General features: G+C 27.5%; 11 protein-coding genes across 11 annotated transcripts; 4 read left to right on the top strand and 7 right to left on the bottom strand. All coding sequences in view use genetic code 12, as the record gives it.

Moving 5' to 3' along the window:
- Positions 1-130: 130 nt before the first annotated feature.
- Positions 131-1,252, top strand: KGF55_003159 (chromatin DNA-binding HSP70/DnaK family ATPase; the record flags this gene model as incomplete). The annotated part of the gene is made up of 1 exon (XM_051757923.1): positions 131-1,252. One exon carries the CDS (start codon positions 131-133, stop codon positions 1,250-1,252), a length of 1,122 nt encoding a protein of 373 aa, XP_051613532.1.
- Positions 1,253-1,416: 164 nt separating this feature from the next.
- On the bottom strand, positions 1,417-2,340 carry KGF55_003158 (U2-type spliceosomal complex subunit; the record flags this gene model as incomplete). Its single annotated transcript, XM_051757922.1, has 1 exon — positions 1,417-2,340. One exon carries the CDS (start codon positions 2,338-2,340, stop codon positions 1,417-1,419), a length of 924 nt encoding a protein of 307 aa, XP_051613531.1.
- Positions 2,341-2,700: 360 nt separating this feature from the next.
- KGF55_003157 (uncharacterized protein) lies at positions 2,701-2,979 on the bottom strand (the record flags this gene model as incomplete). Its single annotated transcript, XM_051757921.1, has 1 exon — positions 2,701-2,979. The coding sequence occupies one exon, from the start codon at positions 2,977-2,979 to the stop codon at positions 2,701-2,703; it is 279 nt and encodes a 92-aa protein (XP_051613530.1).
- A 548-nt stretch (positions 2,980-3,527) lies between these two features.
- Positions 3,528-5,816, bottom strand: KGF55_003156 (uncharacterized protein; the record flags this gene model as incomplete). Its single annotated transcript, XM_051757919.1, has 1 exon — positions 3,528-5,816. One exon carries the CDS (start codon positions 5,814-5,816, stop codon positions 3,528-3,530), a length of 2,289 nt encoding a protein of 762 aa, XP_051613529.1.
- Positions 5,817-9,060: 3,244 nt separating this feature from the next.
- FRE10 (Fre10p) lies at positions 9,061-11,295 on the bottom strand (the record flags this gene model as incomplete). The annotated part of the gene is made up of 1 exon (XM_051757918.1): positions 9,061-11,295. One exon carries the CDS (start codon positions 11,293-11,295, stop codon positions 9,061-9,063), a length of 2,235 nt encoding a protein of 744 aa, XP_051613528.1.
- A 4,084-nt stretch (positions 11,296-15,379) lies between these two features.
- COX11 (Cox11p) lies at positions 15,380-16,225 on the bottom strand (the record flags this gene model as incomplete). Its single annotated transcript, XM_051757917.1, has 1 exon — positions 15,380-16,225. The coding sequence occupies one exon, from the start codon at positions 16,223-16,225 to the stop codon at positions 15,380-15,382; it is 846 nt and encodes a 281-aa protein (XP_051613527.1).
- A 143-nt stretch (positions 16,226-16,368) lies between these two features.
- KGF55_003153 (uncharacterized protein) lies at positions 16,369-16,716 on the top strand (the record flags this gene model as incomplete). The annotated part of the gene is made up of 1 exon (XM_051757916.1): positions 16,369-16,716. The coding sequence occupies one exon, from the start codon at positions 16,369-16,371 to the stop codon at positions 16,714-16,716; it is 348 nt and encodes a 115-aa protein (XP_051613526.1).
- Positions 16,717-16,963: 247 nt separating this feature from the next.
- Positions 16,964-18,280, bottom strand: MET15 (bifunctional cysteine synthase/O-acetylhomoserine aminocarboxypropyltransferase; the record flags this gene model as incomplete). Its single annotated transcript, XM_051757915.1, has 1 exon — positions 16,964-18,280. The coding sequence occupies one exon, from the start codon at positions 18,278-18,280 to the stop codon at positions 16,964-16,966; it is 1,317 nt and encodes a 438-aa protein (XP_051613525.1).
- Positions 18,281-18,980: 700 nt separating this feature from the next.
- KGF55_003151 (uncharacterized protein) lies at positions 18,981-19,712 on the top strand (the record flags this gene model as incomplete). Its single annotated transcript, XM_051757914.1, has 1 exon — positions 18,981-19,712. The coding sequence occupies one exon, from the start codon at positions 18,981-18,983 to the stop codon at positions 19,710-19,712; it is 732 nt and encodes a 243-aa protein (XP_051613524.1).
- Positions 19,713-19,812: 100 nt separating this feature from the next.
- On the bottom strand, positions 19,813-21,105 carry SUB2 (ATP-dependent RNA helicase; the record flags this gene model as incomplete). Its single annotated transcript, XM_051757913.1, has 1 exon — positions 19,813-21,105. The coding sequence occupies one exon, from the start codon at positions 21,103-21,105 to the stop codon at positions 19,813-19,815; it is 1,293 nt and encodes a 430-aa protein (XP_051613523.1).
- A 215-nt stretch (positions 21,106-21,320) lies between these two features.
- KGF55_003149 (uncharacterized protein) lies at positions 21,321-21,710 on the top strand (the record flags this gene model as incomplete). Its single annotated transcript, XM_051757912.1, has 1 exon — positions 21,321-21,710. One exon carries the CDS (start codon positions 21,321-21,323, stop codon positions 21,708-21,710), a length of 390 nt encoding a protein of 129 aa, XP_051613522.1.
- Between the last annotated feature and the right edge of the window lie 146 nt (positions 21,711-21,856).

Raw genomic sequence — 21,856 nt, 5'->3', positions numbered from 1 at the left:
TATGTTTCAGATTTAAAAATACAAGAGAATATTGCCGCACAAAATACTCAATTAGGCAACAAAAATATCTCATTTTTCATTTCGAGAGATCAATCTAATATAACACCTTCAAACAGCATTATATAATAGAATGACAGTGGATCTAGATAGGAATTTGAAACCTGGAAAATACCATTACATAGCATTAGGATTAGAAGGATCAGCAAACAAATTAGGAGTAGGTGTAATCAAACACAAAAAAGGTGAATTAACATCATCAAATCATGCAGAAGTTTTATCAAATATACGAGACACATACATAACTCCACCAGGAGAAGGGTTTTTACCAAGAGACACGGCAAGGCATCATAGAAATTGGGTTGTTAGAGTAATAAAAAGAGCATTAGCTACTGCAAAAATAAAGGGAACTGATATTGATTGTATTTGTTTTACTCAAGGACCAGGAATGGGAGCACCATTACAAAGTGTTGTTATAGCAGCAAGAACATTAGCTCAGCTATGGTCTATACCATTAGTTGGTGTCAATCATTGTGTGGGGCACATTGAAATGGGAAGAGAAATCACAGGTGCATTAAATCCTGTAGTGTTATATGTAAGTGGTGGTAACACTCAAGTTATAGCGTATTCTAAACAAAGATATAGAATATTTGGAGAAACGTTAGATATAGCAATAGGGAATTGTCTTGATAGATTTGCAAGAACTTTGAAAATCCCCAATGAGCCAGCACCAGGTTATAATATTGAACAATTGGCTAAAAAGGGGAAAAAATTAGTTAATTTACCATATACTGTTAAGGGGATGGACTTGTCCATGTCTGGAATACTAGCTTATATTGACAATATAGCGAAGGATTTATTTAATGGTAAAAAATCCAAATTAGTCATAGATGAAGAGACGGGTGAATTAATAACTCCGGAAGATCTTTGTTTTTCACTACAAGAAATTTTATTCAGTATGTTAGTTGAAATCACAGAAAGAGCTTTAGCACATGTAGATAGTAATCAAGTTTTAATTGTTGGAGGTGTTGGTTCAAATAAGAGATTACAAGAAATGATGAAATTAATGATTGAAGATCGTAAAAATGGACAAATCTTTGCAACTGATGAAAGATTTTGTATTGATAATGGAATAATGATTGCACATGCTGGTCTATTACAATATAGAATGGGAGATACTAATGAATTGAAAGATACCGTTTGTACTCAAAGATTTAGAACTGATGAAGTCTTTGTAAAGTGGAGAGATGACTAAATGATTTGAGTATTTCAATATAGATATTGCATAAAATCTTAACAAAGCGTTAGAGCTGTAGAATATCTTCGATCCTCGATTTTGGAGCAATTTTTTTCAATTTCGTTAAATATGCGATCGTATATTAATTAATTTTTTAAAAGACAAATTGATCCAGCAAAAACTCAAATCTTTTTGTCAGATACGGAATTGACATAATAAGTATTCAAAATCTCATTCACGTAATCGTTATTTGTCCATTTGATTGATTTATCTCCACTCGGTAGTGGGTCTTGTTGGTGGACTATTTTTTCACAAGAACGCAATAGACTTGCTAACTTTCTAACTCTAGTGCCGTCCCATTTTGAAGCAGATGAGTAATCATAAGATATCGCATTGTTCAAACTCTTCTCATCCAAATACTCAATAGTAGCATACGAATATCTATCATCGTGATCATTTATGACCAAGCTCTTAATCGGACCAAATAATGACATAATTTCAATCAAAATATCTTCAGAGACGTTTAAATTTGGTTTAAACTTATACTTAAGTCTTGCTGAGAATGAATCAGGAGTTTGAATTTTGTAATTTTTGAAATCAACGAAATCCGATAATGGTAAATTATGTACTGTTGTAGTAACTGTATCATGAGTTGTATGAGCCAATTTTGAAGTTTCATGTATTCGCCTCCTTTTCAATCCATCTTCTCTTAATTGATCTAAATTTTGAAATTTTGATCTATTTTGTCTTTCATTTAAATTTTTTGATTCATTTGATAATAAATCATTTTGAAATTTAAGAATCAATTCATTCAATTTTGATGAATTTGCAAGTTTTTGATTCTTTAAATCAATTAAAGAATCATATTGTTGTTTTAATTCTGGAGTTGATAAGATTTGAAAACTTGTTAAAATCAATTCAAATTTATTGTCAGAGTTTTGATTTTGTTGTTTATCTGGATGATGTATTAATGCTTGCTTCTTGTATGCATCACGAATTTCTTGTGAGGTGATGAATAATCGCTCAGTGGATGAATTGATTGATAAATCTAGTACTTTGTATAAATCTATGTCATCTTTGATTATCTTTGGGATCAATTTATCCATTAATTTGCAGTATGATAAACTTATACTCAATAATTATTTTTCTTAAACAATAATAATTTGGCTGCAACTTTCAAATACGACAACAAAATGCATTTAAAGTGCTTTTAGAAACAAGTTGATAGAGTATCTCACCGTACTACAAGTTTTGCTCTAAATTTTTTTCAAAACTTTTATTTCGTTTAATTAAAAAAAGTAAGTCTATTATGTCTTTTTAAAGCTATAAACAAAATGTGGTAAATATGAGTGAAGTCGATAGGTTGTTAGTTGCAAAAATCCTAATGATAATGACTTTACATTTCCTTTATCCCTTTTTCACTCCATTAATGTCCATATCAGATTATTTTTTTATCATTTTTTTCATTAAGCTTTCACAGTTCTTAAACCATGATTTGATCTGAAAATAGCATCTCCTTCACTATACCCTCTTCCTAATCCAAATCCAATACCCAACCATACTGGCCATTGTCTTCTTCTAAAAAACAATATAGAAGCTAATACACCACCTCCAAAACCTAATCCAGTTTTAATTAAAGTATTTGATAATACTACATCCCATTTATCATTTAATAAATTTTGTGATGAAGTTGGTATGATTTTTTGTGCGGTTTCTTTTTGCTGTTGTGTTGTTGTGGATGACATTGTAGTTAAATATATTTATCTATGTGCAATTGTAGGTAGGTGTTTGTTTTATGGGTAAACGCTAGTATTTTGATGTGATTTATTATTTGGGTTACAGATAAGTTTTTGTTCTTTGTAAAAATGCAATTGATCTGATTGATGCAATATGTGAGTTATTTTATTAGCAAGTTATGCAAGTTGAGTACTAGTTGTTCTTCAAAAGTAGTAATGTGTTCCAATTGCTTCGGTTCTTGATGTTTCAACGCTATTTTTCAACTTCTCTCTTTAACATTGAATTTTCATAGAAATAATATTTTCGTGCATTTTGGTTGGTTATAAAATGGAAAATAAAGCTACCACATGACTTGTAAATATCGTGTGGTCTTTAAATCTACAACTATTCCTCATAAATTTACATGTCTACATGTCTACATTTCTCTAATGCTATAAACTTATAGTTCATTACTTTTATAATTACACACCTACCTACCTAACCTTTAAATAAAACAAATTCAATAATGCTATCAATTTTCATTGTCTCTATAACTACCCACAAAATGTCTTTAATTTTAAAAATTCGTATTCATCATTCTCCTTACATCACTTTTTCTATTACCAGGTAAAAGATCATTTTCAGGACCATTTAAATCACTATGACCAAAATTATATAAATGATTTGAATTTGGATTTGAAGGTAATGAACCAGCTGGTTTAAATTTTCTAGTTTTTGTTATTTCTGTTACTGGGTTCAACATTACTACTGATGATCTTGCTAATTGTGTTGCTGATGGAACTGTAGTATGTTGATGTTGTTGTGGTTGTTGTTGATGAGGGAAATAATCTCCTTGTTGAGAATGTTGATAAAGTTGTGGACTTTGATTTTGAAAAGAAGCTTGTGATTGCAATGTAGGTGAATTGATTGGTGATGTCCAAACTCCATCATTTTCAATAGGGACAAATGGTTGTTTACCTATTGGAGGTGACATTACAGTTTGATTTTTATGATGAGGTGTAAAATCAGTATATGTTTCAAGAGTTGATTTTCTTAAATCAGCTGGATGACGTAATTTTTGTAAAGGAGGTAATGGACGATTTGGTCTTCTTTGTTGTTGTTGTCTTTGATAATAATCATATTGTTCTTGTTGATAATATTGATATAATTGTGGATCAACTGGAGAACCATATTCTTGTTGATATTGTTGATTGAATTGATGATAATATTGTTGTTGTAATTGTTGTTGATATTGTTGTTGTTGGTATTGTTGATATTGTTGGGCTTCTTCTGAATCGATATAAACAGATGATGTATTACTATATCTTTTATCATAACTTGCATCTATTGCTAATTGATCATTAATCTTTTGAGGTAATGGATAATTCTCATCAATCTCAAATGATCTTGATGCTTCACCATTTTCATTATTATCTTTATCATAACTTGCATCTATTGCTAATTGATCATTAATCTTTTGAGGTAATGGATAATTCTCATCAATCTCAAATGATCTTGATGCTTCACCATTTTCATTATTATCTTTATCAAAATATACTTTATATACAGATTTCATTCTTTTGATTTCTTCTTGTTGTTGTGGGGTTAAATTATCCAATTCTTCGTCTTCATCTTCATTATCTGAATCATTTTTCAATAAATTAAAAGCTGACATTCTTGGTGATTTACTAATAGGTTTAGATTGTTTTGAATCATTATTGAAATCGAAATCTTCATCGTCATCTCCTAAACTTCTTTGTTCTTGCTCTTGTTGTTGTTGTTGTTGATTTTTATCATGTTTGATCACTGTATCCAAAGTAGTGTCCTTTGTATGATGAATCTTTTCATCTTCATCAAATGGAGATTCATCTGAACTTGTATGAACTTCAGTAGTATCATTGACATTATCATTTACTTTCTCATCTTCATCATCTTGATCATGTATTACAATTTGAGGTATTGCTTTATTTATTGCCATATCCGATTCATTTTCATAAGTTACACCATATGAAGTCTCTCCTGTTGGTGATATTATTCCACTATCATCTGATCCAAAATCTTCTTCAACAACATTAGATACATCTGGTGCTCCAGCATGTTGTAAATCAGGATCAGATTCATTCGGTATATTAGTATATTGTTTACCTTGAACTTTTTTCATAGGACTTATTTGAGAACTTGGATTTCTTGAATGAGATTTTGATTGAGTTCTTGAATGATTTCTTGAATTAATATTTGAATTTGATTTCATTAAATTGTCTAATGTTGCAGAATTTGATCTTGTCCTGATACTAGTAGAAACTCTATAACCTTGAGAATCACCTAAATTTTTACCATATTCATCTAAAGATAATTTAGAACCTGTTTGATGTTGATAAGGAAGTACAAAACTATCTAAATAAGGATCTTGACTTTTATTACCAAAATTATTAAAACTATAATTATCATTATTTCTTTCAGATATATTATAATTCACATAACCTTTATTAATTTGTTCCATTGGATATCTTGCTGAATTTCTATTATGAAATGGATTTTCATCATCTTTACTATAATGTTTAATATTAAAATCAGGTAATGCAGTACCATCACCATTTTCATAAAAATCAGGATCTTTATCCATTTCTTCCTTTTTATTCTTACGATAATTTTTATAAACAAAAAATCCCAATACACATAATATAGCTACAATTGGTAAAACAATTGATAATGCAATAGTAAGACTATTATCACTAACTGGTTTTTCACATTGATCATCTTTTGGATGATCTTTACAATAATCTGAACTACTTTCACTATCATCAGAAGTTTTTGAAGCTCTTTCAAAAATATCAACACTAGGAGTTATATGATTATGAAAATACATTTGTTGAGTTTTAGTTGGATAGTGAGATCTATGATTTAATAAATAGGATTTTTGAACGAATGACTAAAGTTAATTTTTGATTTGAATACTAAAAGATTTATGGTTTGACAATCGGAATTCTATCTCTATCAATGTTTTGAGTCTGTGAATGAATACCTAAGAATACAATTGTGTAAATTATACGAATTTAAGTTCTTCTCTTGGATTTTTAAAAAATTGATAAAATGGTCGAGTAAATCTCGTAAATAATAAAATTTCTTTGCCCAAATTTCTTTTTCACAATTTATAAGATAATATTAATAATTATAATATAGTAAAAGCTATTCAGCAATGTCTTACCTACTCTATCTTACTTATTTTCAACAGTCGATGGGATGAATATCTGGTGATATAGTAGTATGATTTCAAATTAACAGACTGATTTATTGTGATAGTTGTTGTGTAAAAATTTTAATTTGAGATAATAAATTTTTAAAATTATAAAAAATTAAATTTCTCGTGTTTATTTATTTACTAAATAATTATACACAGTATACATGTTATATACAGTATTTACTATGTATGTCACAAAATTTATTAATAAATCAAGACGCGTTAAATATTTGATGATTAAATTATGCACAATACGAGTGATTGGTCAATTGTTTCAGTTAAACAGAAAACCAGCATTGCCAATCTATTGATATATCTGTTGCCCTAATGTGAATTACTGTTAGCAAAACGTGAGACTAACATGATCTTTCTTGTTTTCATATTTGTTATGTGGAATTTGATTAGTACGTCCTATCACTTAGATGTGCATCCATCATAACTAATGACGCATGTAAATTGCACCTTACTAATGACCGGTAATGTTGAAAATTCACTCCATTAGTTGAAGAATTTTGAATAGCACAAATTTTCTCATCTTTTTGGTCTGAAGTTTAAATTTAAGCTTCTCCACGATGGTATCAAATCTGACTAACTTACCAGAAACCATAAAGTCTTGTAACATTAAATAATTAAAGGTGTTGTTTTAATCCGATTTGTAATTTCAAGGAATGCTTATTTCTAGGTAATAACAGTTTTAATTTGGAACGATTTCAAATTATGTCTTTGTTCGACTTTGAGAACACCAATTTGTAAACACATTCAAAACTTAATTTCTAAACCAGATTTTTGAGAACCAATTTTAGAAGTTGCTGAAAAATGAAACGATTATAACTCTTTATGGCATCTTTTAGCAAATTCTGAATTTCATTATCATTATTCTCAAGTTTCACAGTTCTTCTTAGTGCAAAGTGCATCCATCTATCGATGAAAAGAGTATTGAATGTTTGTTTACACTTACCGACCTAAAACGTAATGTATGAAATCATAAATTTGATAGGTTTATGCAACCAGGTGTTCAGAATACCACCTAAGTTTGAAAACTTACCTCTTAAGTTTACGAGTTTTATGTAAGCTTGTATTTAGATCTATCTGCGTTTGTACTTGAGCAGCACCACGAAGAACTAAAAACACAGTTCTCGACTGTTGTATAAGTCCTTCAGTCGGTCATATGGTTTAAATTGCACCTATTGTAAAAAAGATATGGCTATTTTCAGACATTGAAATTTTATTACATTATAAAAAAAAAATATGAAACAAGGAAAATACGACAAGTTTTAGCGCCTTTGCGTGTAGATTTGCACTAAAAAGTTTTTTATATAAAAATCAGAATTGTGATTACATCACATTATCAACACAGTTTCGTTTAAACTATGACTCCCAAATCTGACTCAGATTATATTCAACTTGATACAAGACCTCCCAGTTATAAAAAAAATCAACACATTGAAGCAATTAAATTAGATGTAACTAAAGCAAATAAGGATCAATCATCATCAAATTTAAAACCAAGTATCTGGGGTGATGTGATATATTGCACGCTTACAGCAATAATTTTATTCATATTCTCAGTGAATTTGATGTATTTACCCAATTTTTTTAGGTTTATAGGATTTTTTATGCTTCCTTATAGTATATTTCTTGGTATTTTAGTAAATGGAATTATTGTGTTTCGTGTTGAAGATAAAATTGGAACTGCACCGTTTTTTAAATTACTTGAAATTTGTATGTTGTTTATTTTTGTATTGCTGTTAGTATTAACAAAGATTATTCTATTTTTCCAATTGATGAATAATTTTCAAAAAAGAATGAATATTTGTAACAAAGTGTGAACGAGATTCAATAAAATGGTCATGGTGCTTGATCTATTATATAACCTTGGATTATAGGATATTTAAATTCTGTGCCCAATATACATGTAAGATATGGTTTTTTTGACTTAAAAGTATTCATTCACTTTGTGATATTTAGAAAGTTGTAAGGAGATGCTGAATTAATCAATCGCTGTTTAGATTTGGGCGTTCGGAAAATTCACGAAAGGTTCAAACTTTATTTAGTCTATATAGGTTGATTAAACTTGAATAGAAAATTCACCGATTTCTTTAATCGACTAGATCTATTCTGATTTTCATGTGTACATTGTCATACAAATTACATTCAGAAAATACAGCACATTCTTACGGTGCCAACAAAATGTGAATGTTGAATAAAGTTGAAAATTGTTCAGTTAAAAGGATGCCAGGAACAGGCATGTTTGGCCACTTCAACCTCAAACTAAATCACAAAATTTTCAAAACTAATTGAAAGCAAGAGTAGAGATTGAAAAGACTATACTTTGCAATATTCTGAATGTACTTTGTGTGAGCAAGATTGATTGAGCCCATCTTTTCACTAAAGTACCTTCGATAGTAATATAGTTTACTCTGAATGTTCCATGCTTGGATCTTCAGGTGAACCAGTTATGGAAACACAAAATTTTTTGATTTAGGTTAAAGTTAATAAAAAAGTCAACTTTCAAGTTGAACTAGCTTATACTATTGTATTTTGTTAAAGCAAGTAATTGATATTTTGTATATTCAAAGGTGTTTGCCAGCGTCGAAATATATGTGTAGGCTGTTTCGTCATATTAAATATCTACAGTTTTGTACAACCAAAATAAAATCTTAACTGTTAAAATACCAATTGAAGGATAAATGTAGACTAGAGGGACAATTGAAGTAATGTAAATTGATCATTTTAAACAAGTAAATGAAAGGTTTGATCATTTAAGATTTGAAAGTCTACAACAAATTAGATCATTATAATAACTTTAAATATTAAATAACACGTTAATTAAATTTCAACTATTTAACTAAACTTTCTATAAAATCACAATTTATCTAATATGTATTTTTTTCAAAGCTGCTAAAAGCCCAGATAAATTACCAGTTTGCATTTGTTCAAATAATTCAATTCTATAAGGAGAATCATTTAAATGATCAACTATTGATTTTCTAATATCATCAACCATTGAACCATGAGCACAAGTAGCAATACCTAAAGGACCATTTGTTTCTTTAATTTCTTCAGAAACAATTTCATAAAAATTTGGTTTATCTTCTCTAAATTCAATATTATTCAATTGTTTTTTTACTTGAAGGATATAATTATTATTTTTTTCATTTGATATATCAGAATCCAGTTTTTTTTCTTGTTCTTCTTCTTGTTCTAATTCATCATCTGTAAAATCAGTTGTTATTGGTTCAGTCAATCCTAAATGTGGTTGAGTAACATATATTATAATTTCAATTGAATTATTATTATTTGAATATTGTTGTAATTTAATTAATTCCTGATAAAACCATTCTAAGGAAGCATAATGTCTTATAACCCAATATAATTTTATTGTTTTTTTATCTAAATCATTTGAATGTTTAATAATATCAATTGCTTCATAATAAATTCCTGGTATACCATTACCACCTGCAATAAAAATTGAATTTTCAAATTTATTTATTGGTATTGGATTACCATAAGGACCTTCAATTGTAACTTTTATAGAAGCTTTTTGATCTGGTTGTTTTTGTAAATAACCATATAATCCATGAGTCATACCACCTTTAACTTTTAAATAAAATGTTATAGTATTTTCATTTTCAATTGAATCAATAATTGTAAAAGGATGAGATTGCCAAAAACATGTTGGTCTTAAAAAATGTATAAAAGCATGACAACCTGGGAATGGTTTCCAATATTTTGGTCTTTTTACTGAAACTTTAATAGTTTCATTTGCAATTAATTGAACTTGAGCAGTATGAATTCCAAATATTATTAATCTTGAAATTCTAACAACTCTATCAAATACCCAAATTGCAGAAGCACAATACATCCATTGATCTAAATTTTGATCTCCAGTATGAATCCATAATCCAGCAATTGCAAAAACAGCTAAAATGATATGAAATAATAAAAATAATTCATAATTTGTTCTTCTAAAAATCATTAAAGCTTGAAAATTCATTAAACCAAAACACACTAATGCAACTGTACCCCATCTTACATAAGCTTGTAAAAATCTTAAATTATATTTTCCAATACCTCTACCATTATAAGTCATACCAACTCCATGAACAATACTAATTAAAAACACTACTCTACCAATCCATTTATGAAAGAAAATAAATCTTGAATAAGGGAAACCAGTAATCCATTGCATAAAATTATTTCTACCAGCAAATAAAATTAATAAAGGCATTTGCCAAATAACAATAATACCAGTTCTATCAGCAATTTTTCTACCCATTTCATTCCATTTTTGAGGCCATATTGAATTTGGAGAAACATGATGATAATTTGAACAACAAAATACAATAGCCATAACAATCCAACCAAACATTATTAAAGTTTCTAATCTTGTTGGAAATAATATATGAATATGATTTATTAAAGTTTTATGATGAGCATGAGTCTTTTTAAATAATGCAGGTAATGTAATATATGATCTAAACCTATTTATAAATGAACCTTTTAATGATTTTATAAAATTTGGTGAAATAAAATAAATTAAATTTATGATACTTGCAATTAAAACTATACCGATCCAATATAACATCAAAGACATACCAAACCAATGAGCATAATTATAATTATACCATCTTGTTGTAACTGAATCATAAGCTGCTAATATCTTTTTTTGTGGTATTAATACTGGTTTATAATATGGTTTTGTCTTATTAAAAGATTTATCTTCCGTGACATTAACAAAACCAAATTCAGTAGCATTATGGAAAGCTTGTAAATATTGATCTTCAGTTAAATTAAATTTTTTACAACTTTTTAAAAAAAATTTTCTACTATTTTTGTTTTTCTTCTGATCTAATAATTCAATACATTGAGCCATTGTACCTAAAGCAGGTTGATTTTTAATTTTACAATATCCTATTTTTGATTCAGCAGTAACATTTGTAAAAAAATTTGCTGTTTTTCCAATTAATCCTTGACATGCTTGTACTGGGAAATTTGATTCAAATTTATTTGCTTTATATATTTGAAAATCACTTTTAACAAATGTTGAAAATGTTATAAATATTATAAGTATTAGTTGTGAAAATGTATGTTTGAGATATACCATTACTTATGTTTCAAGATTTCTTTGGAATTGAGTATTAATCTTTATGGTAATTTGTTCTTGTGTTTGGTATAATTGAATTGAGGATTTAAATTGATTTTGATTGAGGGGTGGTGAATGAAGTATTTGAAACACTGAAACAAATAAAAAATAAAAATAAATAATGAAACAAAAGATTTACGTAGCACTTTCCTTCGAAATTGAATTTACTTTTCAAGAGATCTATAAACATATTTATATTATGAAGAGAGAGATCTGTTGAGAATTCGAGAATAATGTAAATCAAAAGATTGTAGTGCCTTATATTGAAATGAAAAGGTAAAAAAAAACAATGTAAATTTAAAGTAAGTTACATATGTCTATTGTTATCGTTTTGTGTATTTGTGTATTTGTGGTTAGATATTTTTAAATTAAATTTTAGAAATTGTACTTCTTATTTAAGTTGGCTTAGTTTATTATGAAGAAGTTTATCTTAACCATCAATTCAAATTGAATTTCATTTTGATTTTATTTGAGTTTCAATTTCAATTCCTTTTTTTTCTTGTTAAGTAAGTACCTCACGTTTCATATAGCAAAGTGGGCTATAGAGCAAGTATGTTCCAGTCTTAATGTTATAAGAAAAACTTATTATTTTTCTAGATCCAAAAGTTTTGAAACGTTTAAAGAAAGAAGATCAAACTCTAGATTTAAAAAATTTATAGAACCAATTGAAGCTTTTTAAATTATAATGTTAAAACATACATACATAACAATTGAAACAATATATGTTTTTTTCTTTACACAATCAAATTTTTACTACTCACATACTTCCCTAATTAAATTTTTTTATCAATTTGATCAACTTACACAATTATAATTGTGAACAATAACTTACTTTACTTTACTTAATTTAACAATAAGATGTAGTATGTAGACAAATTATCCAATCAAAGAAATTTAAATGAAAACTTTTCAAATGAATTTTACCTAAAATCGGAATAAATTTTCAATTCCAATATTATAAACCAATTTTTAAAATTCTAAATTTTACTTTAAGGATGAGGCTATATCTACGTAAGATCAATGAAAACCTAGTTTACCAACCGTTTATGATAACAATTTTTCTTATCAAAGACTTGAAACTAAGTGAATGTTAAAATGATTAAAATAATATCCTGAAATTTTGACAGAAGAATTAAATCAAAAAAATTTTCTTGGTAATTCAAATTTCAAGGGGGTTTCAATGAACTAAGTTGTTGTAGATGTGTTACGTCAAATTAATTTTTGATTGAACTTTGTATTGTCATAGAAATAATTCTAACCTACTAATTTATGCATTATGTATGAATTAACTTATTGACTTACGAAACCGTTAAAAACTTTTGTCACTTTAGTTAAAATAGGACAGCCATTAAATAAGATTAAGTTGTTTAACAGTAGCAATATAATTACAGCTAAAATATGTTACATACTCAACTACTTTTCATTTTGGTTATGTAAAATTTAGATAACTAATAATATTTTGTTGAAACAATAATTAGTAAAATACTAAAATCTAATACAAAATTGAAAAATTAAAAATTAAAAAAAACAATAGATTTGGTGATAGTAAAATATAGTATTAATAATCTTACTAAGCGATTTTCTTGATTATATAAGAATTATTATACAATCTATGAATGGCGGAGTTCTTTTTAATTGAACTTATAGACATGAAACAGATCATGATAGCAAATCTCAGGGGATAAAAGAATATCCATTAATATATCTTGGTTAAAGGGTACATCATCAATATCCCTTCTTATTTTTTTAATTTGATGAAATTTAAATTATAATTTTAAATTGGTTTTGAAAAAATTTTTAATGAAAGATTAAGCTGAATATGGTAGCATAATACACATACATAATTAAACTAACAATTTTTTATCAGATTAATCTATTTATTCATTTAAGTGTAATCTTTTATATACAATAATTTATATGAATTGTTGATCTTTTATAACAATATCAAATAGATAAAAAATAGGCTTAAAATTCATAATACACACAAATTCAAACCTTCGATAGTTTTTATTTATAAATTATCTAATTGGTTTAAATGGCTAGTTGAAAATTCAATTACAAACCATGAAATAGTTTTTTAACTGCTTTTTGAAGCTGTAAATTGTATAGGAGTTTTTATTCGTAGATTCATTAGTACAGGAGTTAGACTTAGTAGATTGATAAAACTACACTTATCAGGATAATATAGTCAATTATTTCATTTGTTGAATTCACATCTACAATTACATTAGTTTTAATTGGGTATGTATATAAGTTTAATGAGTTATGGACAAATGCTTAAAGCTTAAAATTTATTGTTCAACAAAAATTTGATCTACATCATTATATGTCTCAAATACTGAAACTTTTATCAATCTAGACTAATGTTAATTTATTGATGTACAGTACATATGTTTCATTAAGTCAATATTTTGTGTTTAATCATTTTCTACTAGCCCTGATGAATTTAACACGAGAGAAGTATTACACGGCAATAAATTTTATTGCGCAAATTCAAATGCATCATGTTTACGTAGGTACTGTCCTAATTTTATATTTGTACTTTCATATTAATTAAATTAATGAATTAATCAAAAGTATAAAGTTAATTTAATTCGGACTGGTTTCGTATTAATTTAATTATTTTACATTATCATCATTGGCTAGAATTTATTCATAAGTTTTATGACCATTTATTCAAATCCACCATTTCTATTACAGCTTGCAATTACTCAAATTGTGCTACTTTTTATATCAACTCCTGCACTAACCCTTGCCTAAAGGTTTCACTCCTAAATTTTGACATTAAACTGTTTTCCGTTTAAGCTATAACTAAATTTATCCGATCTTACAGTACATTTCTTGGCAATATAATTATACAATGCTTGTTTTGACGATAATGTTCTATTGTATATATACCCATTCAAAAACATGTAACATATTGTAGGTGCAAAGATTGAACAATAAGAGATAGGGTGAGATTGTTAGATCGTGTGAGTATTGTTGTTATTGTTCCAAAACTTAATATTTATCAAGTAAATCTGATGTTCTATAATTCCTTATCTTAAAGATCTTTTTTATCAGATGAGATTTTACTCGTAAGGGATTAAAATTAAATTAAAATTAAACACTAAAATCCAAATAAGAAGACATGAAGAATCACAAAAAGTTTAGTCATAAATGCATTGAAAACTAGAATGTTACCTTTTACTGAAAACTAAAAGTATCGATCCGTATAAGATTATATCTCAAGAAAAACCACTTGAAAATTATACGATATAAAACTTTTAGCCTTTAAACTCTCAAGCAATTGGCACTTAGCTTTGTGAAAGGGTGCACGTTTGACACATTTTTAACTTGAATATACGAGCATATGAAATCTAATTGGAACCTTTTTTCATTCCTTGGCTAGGTTGAATGGTAATTTATGCTGGTCAAAGCGATTCAAACTATAATGTACGTAATTTAACCGTCACAAATCGAATTTTTATTTTGACCCGATCATTACAATTCACAAGATACACCCATTAAATTACAGCATTTTCCATCATGTTACATCCGGTAGAATCCTATCATACATTACCTTGAGCTAAAATTAGAGTTTAAAAATGTAAAAAACGAACTCAAATTGAACCCCATGTTTTTAAATAGTTTTAAAATTCTATTTCCTAAATTTTAGTCCAATTATAGGTTTAAATAATTAGAGCTGTTTGACGTTTCGATTTTTATTGCCAGGAAAATACTATTAAATGTGTCAAAATATGTTGAGTTTACGTTATGAGCTTGTTTGATGTAAGAACTGTAGTAATTGCTTGTTTCCTGTTTCAGGTGTTTTGAGACTTGTTTAATCGGTATTTTTGGCAAGGAGAGTAGTAACAATATTTCAAAACTCTTACGGATGAACCTCAAGATTTTTCTTGAGGTCCTGCAACTGACATATACAATCATTAAAATTTAAACTAAATACATGAGATCTATTTACAAATAATTATCATCTTCGTTCTTTTTAGATTCTCCAAATTCCCTCATTACCACAATTAAAAGACTTCCAGTTGAAACAAATTCATCAAACTAATTCAGCTTTAAATTCAACTTTCCCAATTGGAACCGCAGCTAGTTCACCATCAGAATAAGCAGCTTTAAAAAATGAATAATGTAAAACAATATCATCAATACTTCTCATTCCAGGATCTTTTGCAAAATCAGGATCAATAAAAAAAAATACTGGCATATCAACTTCTTCACCAGCACTTAATCTTTGTTCTTCAAAACAAAAACATTGAATTTTATTAAAATATGCTGCTGCATTTTCAGGAGTTATGGAATAAGTTGCCATTCCTATAATATCTTCTTTACTTAAATTTTTAGCTCTATAAAATGCTAAAGCAGTTTCTCCTGGTACTATATAAACTTCTCTTTGTAATGGAGTAAATTTCCATGGTAAAATTCCTGAAGATTGACAAGTAAATTGAACTCTTATTCTTTTATTTGTATCTACTGGAATTAATTTATCAGGAGTAAATTTTGTTGAATCTGTTATTGGTATACCACCCCATCCTGTTCTTTGACATATTGCTCTATATATTGGAACAGCTGAAAATGCTAATGCTAAAAATAATATTGCTATTGATGCTGAATAATATGTAGCTGTTCTATTTCTAAATTTTTGTCTTTCTTCTCTATCTTTTATTAATTTGTTTAATCGGTTTCTCTCATTTTCTAATTTCATTTGATCTTGATTTTGATTGAATATAAATGATTTGGTTTGAAAACTTCTAAATTTTATGAACAATGGTATGGAGTTATTGAGTGATTGATTTCGTTTTAATGTTTGTGATATTAATGATTTTGATAATAGTGATGAGCATCGTATTGATCTTACGGGACTATGTAGTATTCTTATCCCTAGCATCTTGTCTTTAATGTGTAGTTTAAAATCAGTTGATAATTTAATCAATCCGTATTTTTTTTCAGTGATAATATTAATCTGCACATCAAAAATTTAGAACATCATTTGCAACACAACAATTCATACACAACTACTGACGAAAGAGAATGCTACGATCAACAAGGATACTAAGTACGAGACCCATAGCTGCCACTAAGCTTTTAAATCCAAATAAAAAATACTCAATAATAATAGATCAACAATCACAACTTCCTCAAAAACCAAAATTATCACAATTTAAATATGCAATATTTAATACATTGGTAATTTCTTTGGGATCATATTTAGGATTACATATTATATGGACAAATTTAGAATATAAAGATGTTGAAAAGAAATTAATTGAAAAATCTGACAAATTAGAAAATGAAATTAAAGATTTAATTGAATTGAAAAATCAAGAAGTTGTTAAACTGAAAGAAAATAGTTGGAAATCTTGGTTTAGATTTTGGTGAATTTTGAGTAATTGATTGGATTTGGATAGTCGTTTCTATTACTTTGAGGATATGTTCAAATAATAGGAGGAAGATTGAATAAACTTAGAGGAGCTGGTCAAACAAAGTGTTCATCTAAGGCGTACCTTGCTTAAAAACGACAGCAAAGAATAAGGAGTTCTACCGAGTATCACAAGTTTATTTCTTCATAATTATAGAATTCAATTCAGTTTTGCATAATATATTAAACTTCACTAACTAAGATTATCTAATTATAAACTTTTTTAAAAGCTTGATCAAAATCTTCAATAATATCATCTATAAATTCAGTACCAACAGAAATTCTAATTAATCCCTTTGTAACACCAGCAGCTTTTTTTTCTTCTTCACTTAATTGTTGATGAGTAGTATAATAAGGAGCAATAACTAAAGTTTTAGAATCTCCAACATTTGCTAAATTTAAAGCAATTTTTAAATTATCAACAACTTTTGGTGAAGCTTCATCAAATGGATTTTCTGGTTTTTCTTTTAAATCTTTAACTTCAATAGCTAAAACACTACCAAAATATTTTGCATCATTATTTAAATATTTTTTTGCTAATTCATGAGTTTCATGTGATGGTAAACCTAAATAACTAATTGATTTAACATTTGGATTTTTTTCAAACCATTTTGCTAATTTTAAAGCATTATCACTTTGTCTTTCAACTCTTAAACTTAAAGTTTCTAAACCTTGTAATAATAAAAATGAAGCAAATGGATTTAATGCAGGACCTAAATCACGTAATAATTCAATTCTTAAATGTCCAATATAAGCTGCTTTACCTAATGCATCATTTAAAATTAATCCATGATAACCTTCAGAAGGTTTTGAAAATTGTGGATATTTTTCTGGATATTGAGTCCATGGAAAATTTCCTGAATCAATAACTGCTCCTGCAATAGTTGTACCATGACCTCCAATCCATTTAGTAGCTGAATGAGTAACAATATCTGCACCATGAGCAATTGGATTAATTAAAAATCCACCTGCACCAAAAGTATTATCAACTACAACTGGTAAACCATTATCATGAGCTAATTTAACAATTTTTTCAAAATCAGGAACATTAAAAGCTGGATTACCAATACTTTCTAAATATATAGCTCTTGTATTTTCATCAATTAATTTTTTAAAATCTTCAACATTATTACCATTAACAAATCTTGTTTCAATTCCTAATCTTTTAAAAGCAACTTTAAATTGATTATAAGTTCCTCCATATAAATATGAAGTACTAATAATATTATGACCAGCATGAGCTAATCCACCAATTGCTAATAATTGAGCAGCTTGTCCAGAAGAAGTAGCTAATGCTCCAATTCCACCTTCTAATTCAGCTAATCTATTTTCAAATACTCCAACTGAAGGATTATTAATTCTACTATAAATAAAACCATCTTTTTCTAAACCAAATAATTGAGCACCTTCATGAGAATCTTCAAATTGTGATGAAGTTGATAAATAAACTGGATATGAACATGGATTATGAGTAACTTTTTCACGACCAGCGTGTAATTGTAAAGTATCGTAATGAGATGGCATTTTTATTGAGTTGTTGTTATGGATGATTCAATTGAATTAGAAATTGAGAAAACACGTTTAGTATTTATGTTGAAAAATTATAATTTTATAAATTGTGGCTCCACAATTAAAATTTTCTCACATAATAATTATTTTAATTACTTATGCATAAAGAAGTAAAATTATGACAATTGGATATATAGGTGAAACGGAGACTTTGAATCTACCCAAGAAATTTAGCAGCTGTGGTAAACCTAAGGGTTCTCTTTTCGAGTGTGAGTCTTGTAACTATATTCTTGAAATTTATTCATTTGTCTTTTTGCAATACATCGATACTGAATTTTATGCTTACTTTATGCAATATTTTCGTAATAAAATTGGACCAAACAAAAGAAAATGTGTTTCGGGTGAAAATTAAGGTGACCCGAGACAAATAAATAATATTGTTTAGTGGTATAAAACCAGTCTGTTACCACGAATAACGTAAATGCACTCCAATCAATAGTGATATCAATGCCATTATGCATCGATGTCAAACAATAATGAAAGGTTAGGTTTGCAAATTCATGTCTGCGGTACGGATGTTAGTAAATGATCGGATTTATGCACCAATTCAAAAATTATCGGAGTTGTGAAATTTACAGATCAAAAAAGTAAAAAATGTAAACACTAAGAATCTGAAACGAATCTTAAAATTTTATGATTGAGTTACACCATTTCAATGGCAAATATATATCAATGTCAAGGTACTACTCAAAAAGGATATAGATGTAAGAAAACAGTATCAATACCACAAGGTTATTGTATACATCATAACAAACAACAAGCACAACAACATGTACCTGGAACTTTTTCATCCACAAGACCAAATAAAGGTTATATATATTTATATACAATGAATAATTTTATAAATCCACCATCAAATTGGTCATTTAAAGTTAAAAATATACCAAATACAAGTACCAAAGATAAAGATAAATGGATTAATTTTAAAAGTAGGAAATCACCATATATTTTAATAAAAATTGGAATGACTACTCAATTACCTAATATTAGAATTAAACAATGGGAAATGAAATGTGGTCATGATTTAATTAATATAGGTCCTAAAAATGAGAATTTAATAAAGAATAAGAATTTTTTAGAAAGATTTTTATGTTTAAGTATAGAAGACAGAGAAGAAATAAATTATAATAGATTTAAAAATGATGGATTTTATTGTGAAGAAAATTTAAAATTAATTGAGTCAACTATACATCAAAAACTTCGACGAAAATATGGTAAAGGTGATGTATATTGTAGTGGATGTTTACAAGATCAAGAAAAAATTAAAGATAAACAATCACCTTTCAAAACAAATTATAATGTACATATTGAATGGTTTCTAATACCAAAAAGTGATTTAAGAGAAGTTCATAAATTAATAGATTGTACATGTAGATCAATTGGATGATTTAAAAAAATAAACAAATAAGCTTAAGCTTCAATTTTTTTTAGCTACTTAATAATACATTATATATAAATATACTTTTAATCTCCTTTTTTTAATAATCCTAAGTATTCATATAAGTTGATGGATCAACACCTTCTTCTGGGAATTCAGTAATTTTAACATCAAATCTACTTTGAATTTTTTCCAATACTTCTTCATCTTCTTTATTTGATACAAATGATATACCTAAACCTTTTGTACCAAATCTACCTGCTCTACCAACTCTATGTAAATATTGATCAGCTTCATTTGGTAAATCATAATTAATAGCTAAATTAATTCTTTCAATATCAATACCTCTTCCAAATACATCAGTTGAAACACAAATTCTTTTATTAAATTCTTTAAATGATCTATATCTTTCAATTCTTTCTTCTTGTGGTAAACCTGAATGTACAGCAATTGATGGAAAATTACAAGCACATAATAATTTATTTAATTCATTTGCTCTTTGAGTTGATTTAACAAATATAATAACTTGATTAAATTCTAATGAATCTAATAAATCTGATAATTTTCTATTTTTTTCTTTTTCTTCTAATTTAATATAATATTGTTGTAAACCATGTAAAGTTAATTTAGCTTCATCATCAACATATATTTCTAAAGGATTTTGCATAAATTTTTTACATACAGGACGAATATCTTGTGATAAAGTTGCAGAAAACATCATAACTTGTTTTTGATGTGGAGTAGCTCTAAAAATATCTTGAACATCTCTTCTCATATCAATTGATTCTAATACTTTATCACATTCATCAATAACAAATGATTTAACATTATTTAATCTTATTGCTTTTTCATTAACTAAAGCATGTAATCTACCTGGTGTAGCAACTACAATATGAGGACAAGTATCTTTATTTTTTAATTTTTCAACATCTCTTTTCATTGGAGTACCTCCATAAAATACATCAGTTTTAACATCTGGCATATATTTTGAAAATCTTGCATATTCATTTCTAATTTGATATGCTAATTCTCTAGTATGACATATAACTAATGTTGAAATTTCACCTGGAATAGGATCTAATTGTTGTAAAGTAGATAAAACAAATACAGCAGTTTTACCTAAACCAGATTTAGCTTGACATAATACATCAGTTCCTAAAATAGATTGAGGAATACAAACTTGTTGAACTTCTGAAGGATGTTCAAACCCACAATCTCCAATTGCTCTTAATAATTCTGGTTTTAATAAAAAATCTCTAAAACCAGTTGCATGAATTCCAACATATGAACCTTTTTTATCAGCGTCATTAGATGTTTCATCAGCAGCTTGAGTTGTAGTTGGTACTGCAATCTCTTCTGAGTCTGAATAATCTAATAACTCTTCTTGATTCTCGTGGGACATCTTAGTTGAATTTGGGATGTATTGGTTATTTAACTAGTTACTAAGTTGTTGTTTTTGTATTTCAGCGTGTATTTTTTTTTTAACTTTAACTGTCGAAATTTTTCAGACTGGTAGTGCGTCACTCAATTTATTTTTGCATTTCCATGACAATACTTAATTCGAGACACAAGGTTTGAGTTGGATCAAGATCATCTTTACCCCAAAACACTAACAAAATGTTAAGAAGAAGTTTAGTATTTAGATCAAATGCATTAATACTATCAAGATCGTTTACAAAAACCACTCCAAAATTATTTTTCAATAACAAAGCTCCATCAAAAGAAGAACAAGATGCAGCATTTGGTAAAATCAAAAAAGTATTACTGGAACATCCAGAATTAATGCAATTAACTGTTGAATTTAAAGAAATTTTAGATAAAAAGGGATTATTATCAACCGGTAAACCTTCAATAACTCAAATGATGAAATTATTAGCTGATAAAGAAGTAAGAGAACATGGAGCTAAATTAAAAAACTTTTTAGATTCAAAAGATACTGGTTTAACACAAGATGAATTGGCAACTATAACTGGAGCATATATGTTTCAAGGTAAGGATATCAAGTAAATAGAAATAAAATCACTGGTGATTCATTTGTAAATAGATAATTTTAGCATAATCATAGTTAACTCCACTAATGAAAGTTTTTGTATGTAGAATATCTTTTTTCTTTATCTCATTACGGATCTAACAATTAAAAAAAAAAATTATGC

The sequence above is a fragment of the Candida pseudojiufengensis genome (assembly GCF_024610245.1).
Source record: "Candida pseudojiufengensis strain CBS 10847 chromosome Unknown scaffold1, whole genome shotgun sequence".
In the NCBI taxonomy this organism is placed as follows: domain Eukaryota; kingdom Fungi; phylum Ascomycota; class Pichiomycetes; order Serinales; family Debaryomycetaceae; genus Lodderomyces; species Lodderomyces pseudojiufengensis.
Note: the sequence above shows the minus strand (reverse complement) of the source record. Positions and strands in the feature narration are given on the sequence as shown.